This window comes from Salvia miltiorrhiza, chromosome 5 (assembly GCF_028751815.1).
Source record: "Salvia miltiorrhiza cultivar Shanhuang (shh) chromosome 5, IMPLAD_Smil_shh, whole genome shotgun sequence".
NCBI lineage: Eukaryota > Viridiplantae > Streptophyta > Magnoliopsida > Lamiales > Lamiaceae > Salvia > Salvia miltiorrhiza.
Genome location: NC_080391.1, coordinates 36,611,458 through 36,617,457, shown reverse-complemented (window position 1 = coordinate 36,617,457; position 6,000 = coordinate 36,611,458). Strand labels below are relative to the sequence as shown.

Sequence of the window (6,000 nt, the reverse complement as noted above, 5' to 3'; positions counted from 1 at the left end):
TGCGTGTGTCCTGTTTCCGGTGTGAAGGTGAGAGACACAGAGGGAGAGAGAGAGTTGAGGGTGCCGGTGATGGTGGCTTGGCTGCTGTCGCCGGAAGGACGAAGGAGTCGGTGGTTTCAGCGAGGTTAGGTCGGCGGCGGTGGCTAGCTTCCTGCTGTTGCGGCTGCCCGATCGGTGAACAGGGGGGCGGGAAAATGAGCATAGAGGGAGAGGGGTGTCGTGAGGTGGCGACTACCATGGTGGTGGCGGCTGTCGCCGGAGTTCGGAGGAGGGATGCTCTGCGTATGAGCGTTGAGGGAGAAAAAGGCGAGAATGAGAGAGAGAGTCGAGCAGATCTCTTCAGCGTGAGATGTAAAAGAAGGAATTAGGGGTTGGACTGTTGGGCTGGGTTTGTTTCTTTTATTTTGGGCTTGAGTGTTAGTTATCATTTTGGGCCCCTTAATTTTTAAGGGTAATTTTAAACACAGCCCCTAATTTTCTCACTATAACCCCTTATTTAAAAAAAATACTAAAAATAATATGATTATACTATTTTACCCCTTATAGCCCCCATTTAGAATTTACAATAAATTATAAGTGTATAAAATTTAATTTGAAAGAATAATACGTATAATCATTCACAGATAAATCATATAGCCCCCATCTTGATCTGATATTAAAAATACTGATAAATAACCCTAATAACTTCATCAGTATAGCCCCAACTCAAAATTTTAAGAACATAATTCTTGCAGAAGAAACGTCAATCTTGCATAAATGAACGAAGAAGAACATCAACATAAGGAAGAATAAAGTTCAATGTCATCTTTCATTGATAGCTTCAGTGATGCTGGCGAAGATCAAATCATGGTTTATGGCTTGTTTCGTATGATACTTACTTGATACTAGTTACACAATTTGCTCAATTGTTTCTGAAATATCTCATAATTGCATATAAAAGAGACAATGGAGAAGGCCTTCTGGGATGGCATCATTGACTCGGTGAGACAACAAGAATTAGTTGTGTAGTGGAATTGATGGGAGAGGTGAGGGATGAGATTTGTGCAATGGCCCCTCGTACCTGGAGATAAGATATTATCGAGGTTATCGACCTGCATATCCTCACAAAATTCAAGAACAAAATTTATATCTACATCTACTGAAAACCCCACAAATTCAATAATAAAATTTGGGGCAAACAGTTTTTTGAGTCGTGCTTTGTTGAATAGAAGACGTGAATTTTCTTTTTCTTTATTTTTTTTTTCATTCTGCAAACTCTGTTTTCTACGCATTTTTCCTTAAGATTTAGGGACTAATATTGAAAATTTAATTTAAGGGCTATAAGGATAAAATTGTACAATTATTATTATTTTTATTATTTTTTAAAATAAGGGGTTATAATCTGGGTTTTAAAAAGCCCGAGGCGCACAAGGCGCAAACATTCCCCGGAGCCTAGGCGCAGGGCTTTAAGCTCAGGCGCGAGCTTTTCGTAGGCGAGGCGCACTAAAGCCTAAAAAATTCTAACATATTTACCTACAATATATTTTATACCAAAAACACAAATATTTAACACCACAAATACTTAAACACATAAATACTTAATTTAAAAACACATAAAAATTCAAGACACACAAATACTTAAGTTTTAAACTACGCAAGTCTAAAAGTACGATCAAATATCGAATAACTAATCAATAATCATCATCATTAAGTGCATCATCCCCATCTCCTTCATCATCTTTGTCTTCACCAATGTCCTCTTCCATCTCCTCCGCACCCTCATCCCCATCATCATCTTCATTCTCATCTAAGAGTCTTCTCGTCCTCGAACCCGAAGCAACTACACCCTTTCCTTTATCAACTCTAGATGCATGTCTAGTGCTATAAATAGGGTCATTAGCTCTCGAAGCCTTGCTAACGGCACTCCATGTCAAATTATCATCCTCAAACACAAGATCACTATCTTCATTAGAAGAGTCCCCATCCATATATCCAAGCAACCATTCATTGCTATCATCAATCTCTTCTAATAAAATAGGATCTATCGTGTCTTTCCTCTTGTATCGCCTTTCCAAAGTCCGATTGTACTTCACATAAACCAAGTGATTGAGTCGATCTTGTGCCAATCGGTTTCTCTTCTTGGTATGAAGCTATAAAAATATAAAAGACAATAAGTTAAAATTATAGTTTATGTATTCTAGACTCTAGTGAAAGTAAAATAAAATAATGACTTACATGTTCAAAGACATTCCAATTTCTCTCGCACCCGGTAGCACTACAAGTGAGGCTAAGAACTTTTATCGCAAATGATTTGAGGTTGGGACTTGAAGATCCATAACAAGACCACCAATCCGCTATAGACACTTAAAAAATGAATTGTTGTTAGAATATGAAATGTTAATTATTTGAACACTTAATTAGAAATTTCAAATATTAAATCTTACCCCGTGATTTCATCTTTCTATGTCTAATCGCCATTGCATTGCCAAATAGACCCGTTGCATTTTTGTAGGCATCTAGCTCAGCCATGATCTTGTCTTGTGTTGAATCATCTTGAACTAGCCTTTGAATGCTTTCATACAAGCCATTCTCAATTTCTTGACAACTCACTCCCTCCGGATTATCATGATAGATTTCCGGATTTAGAAAGTATCCGGCCGCATGTAAAGGGCGATGAAGTTGGCAATCCCATCTTTTATCAATTATCCCAAAAGCTTCTTTGTAATGCTCCTCCTTGTGACCAAAACTCTTAGCAATAACCTTCTTTGCTCTATCCATAGCTTCATAAATGTATCCCATAGCCGATTTTTTATCCCCATCAACCATTCGAAGTACTTTCACAAGAGGACCTACCAACTTAAGAGCATACAACACATTCCTCCAAAATGTGTCTTGCAAAATAAAAGATGTCATCTTCTTCCCCCCCGCATCCTTTTTGTTGGATTTGTATACTGAAAGTAAGAACTTTATGCTTGTATACAATGATTCCTGTTTTCACTATTCTTATCTCCTATCTGATTGTGTTCATGATTGCATATGTATGTTCTTTATCTCTGTATAAGTAGATTATATGGTGTGTTGTAGATCACAGAAGACCATATAATTGGAATAACCTTAAGAGATATAATATGATCACAACCAAAATAACTCTAGGACAAGTTATTGGTTTAGGCTGCAGTATAGATGGAAGTAGTTTGTCTTGGCTACTTGTCTATACTGGTACGTTATTACGTATTGATAGGACCACAGTTTGAGATGTATTCTTCTATCTGACTTAAGTGAAGAATCAAGATCTCGGTGACTGATAAATCTTAATACTAATAAGTATTCAGATATATATATTAATTCGTATATCACTTTGACTTACTATGGGTGAAAGTTATATACTAACTCGAGTACTCTGTATCTTGGGTGATAGCGGTTAATATATGATATTTGATTATCTGTATTAGTACCCGTATCCGGTATAGGATAATGACATCCCCTTAAGGAGCTCAATAAGGTTTATTACGCTAAACCCTGCAGGTTGATTAAGTTCAGGCGTAATAATAAAGTTTGAGTGGTACTACTTAAGGAATTATTAAGAGATTAATTAATTTAAGCTGTCAGAGCTCTAATTAATTAATGGATGTCGGATATTTTAAATACGGAGATTTAAAAAGTCTAAATACAAGCCCCGACTCATCACCGGCAATAAAGGGGTAAGTCAGTATCGGTTCTCTAGTGGAATGAACTGTTATTTATAAATTAATTATGGTCTGGGCTGACCATGGATAAATTAATTTATTTGAGGCCCATCTTTATTCCTTGTATCTGGTCCCTGGGCTGGCCCAATGTCTCCTAGCCCAAGAAGACAGAATTTTCGGCCCTCACATGTAAAGTGGCGCCTCCTCCTCTTTTTTGTATTATTAAATACAGCTGTCAGCTCTCAGGAAAATACACTGATAAAAATTAGAGTTTTTGAGAGCAGAGGGAGGCGTAGAAAGGTGTGTGGTCTTTCTGTCTTGGGAATTTCCATAGCTCGTTGTCCATCAAACGTTGGGAATTGAGCGGGATACAGTCGAGAAGATCAGAGCTGGAGTCAGATTCTTTCGATGCGATCATCGACAGTTTGTGCATCCGATTCTCAAGTAAGTTTTCCTAACACCTGTGTGCAGCTGTTAAATTCATAGGAGCATATTAGGATTTAATCGTTGTATGATGAATTAATAATAATCCAAGAAACGATCATCGGGCAATCGAGTATTAATTCAATTTAATATTCCTTCAATTGGTATCAGAGCCCAGGATTAATTTCTTGGCTCTATTATTAATTTGTGTACGATTAATAATGTGCGTTGTTTTTACTGCTGTTGTTCTTCGTGATTCGTTGATTCGTGGAATACGTCGTTTGACGTTGTAATCGTTTTTCACCACGAGAAAATCCGTGGTTAGATTAGGATTTCAATTGTATTTGTTTTTCCGTTGTAAATTTGTAAAATCGAGGAACGAAATGGGGATGACGACGAATCAACAACGAGGAACGATGTTTGGTGAGACGGAGGCGCAACGGGCACGGAGCGAGCAAGGCCGCCGGCGCCGAGGGCCGCGCGCGCACGAGCGCTTGCGCGCTGTGCATCGCGCGCCTGGGCAGGCGCCGTGCGCCCTTGCTGCTGCTGCTCGATGCGGGTCAAGGCGAGGCAGACCAGGGCGGGCTTGGCGAGCGACGGGAACTGCCAGCAGGGGCGGTGCGCGCCCGGGGCCGCGTCTGCGCGCTCTGCGCGCTGCACGCCCAGCGGGCGGCGCACTGCCGCTGCTATTCGTCGCCTGTTGGAGCTGCTGCCGCCCGGGGTTGCCGAGTGTTGCTGCTGGAGTCGGCAAGGGGCGAGGGCTGGGCGTGCTCGGGCCGTGCGCGCGCGTGCCTGCTGGCTGCGTGCTGCGCGCCCAGCGCCGCACTGCTCGGCCGTCTGCCCAGGCCGCTGCTGCGCACGCTGTTTGCCCACGCCGGGGACGGGCTGCTGCTGCCGAGGCTGGTGCTGCCGGAGCCGAGCACGAGGAGGAGACCGGCGGCGGGGCAGCCGCCGCCGTGGACTGCTGTTGCTGGCTGGAGGCGGCGGCGCCTAGGGTTTTCCAAACCCTAGGTGGCCGATTGCTTCTCAAAAGGCCCTAGGGGGGCCCAAACCCTAATTCCAACGACGGGCTTGAAGTTTTCGGGCTGTTTTTAGTTTTTGGGCCTGTTTTTCTATTTTATTTTGTAATAGAATAGATGTTTGGTTTCCACGAATGGGTCACGAAGAATTTTAATTCTTTTATTACTGTTCTTTGCATGTCGTGGTTGTTAATCCCTTATGCTCTTTACCTGCTTTTGCACGTCTTTGCTTGTTAATATTTGTTTATTAATTGTGCTTAGACGAGCATGCTAGTAGGTTTACCGTTTTCTTAAGCATGTTTTAGAATTCTGTGAGCATGATTTACATGTTGCGTTCTAGAGAAGCATGTTTAGGTTTATGTGCTTGAGCATGAACAAACCTTTTGAAAGAAAAAAAGACTAAGCTGTTTAATAATTTTTATAGTAATTAAAAATTATTTTAGACCTCCACATGCGGTCTCTAGACAAAGTGATTAGCAATATGAGTAAACGTCCACCCAACGTGGCTTACTTCATATTTGTTTTTCATAAGTTTGTCAGAAGAGGTTTCTATTAAAAATATTTAAACCATTAAAGTAGTGGGAGTTATGCAGTAAACGTCCACCCAACGTGGCTTACTTGTGTAATTTTCACAAGTACTTTGGAGAATGGAATTAAATAAGATAACCAAGAAAATTAAATTGAAAGCGGCATGGTCCGAGTGAGTATGCTAATTTCGAGAATTTAATTTTCAAGGTTAAAATGTGGTCATTGCTTAGATATCATATCAAGTACAATGTACAACTCCCAAAGAAGTCCCTTCTTGATGATGATATGGTCTAGTTAAGGTGCCAACTATTAATTTCCTTTGTCAAAAGGTTAAGTTGACATGGATGGAAATTAAATGACTAGGT

The 6,000-nt window shown here is 40.8% G+C and overlaps 1 protein-coding gene across 1 annotated transcript; it reads right to left on the bottom strand.

Moving 5' to 3' along the window:
* Positions 1 to 1,670: 1,670 nt before the first annotated feature.
* Positions 1,671 to 2,805, bottom strand: LOC131025864 (uncharacterized). Its single transcript, XM_057955651.1, has 3 exons — positions 2,424 to 2,805; positions 2,215 to 2,333; positions 1,671 to 2,129 (listed from the first exon to the last, which is right to left on the bottom strand). Exons 1-3 carry the CDS (start codon positions 2,803 to 2,805, stop codon positions 1,671 to 1,673), a joined length of 960 nt encoding a protein of 319 aa, XP_057811634.1.
* Positions 2,806 to 6,000: the final 3,195 nt, after the last annotated feature.

Bases quoted from the DNA above. Each gene is read 5' to 3' on its own strand.
- LOC131025864 (XM_057955651.1), bottom strand. From the start codon at position 2,805: ATGGTTGATGGGGATAAAAAATCGGCTATGGGATACATTTATGAAGCT. The intron at 2,334-2,423 runs GTAAGATTTAAT...AAGTGTCTATAG, and splicing joins TAGAAAGATGAAATCACGGG to CGGATTGGTGGTCTTGTTAT. The intron at 2,130-2,214 runs GTAAGTCATTAT...ATATTTTTATAG, and splicing joins ATTGGAATGTCTTTGAACAT to CTTCATACCAAGAAGAGAAA.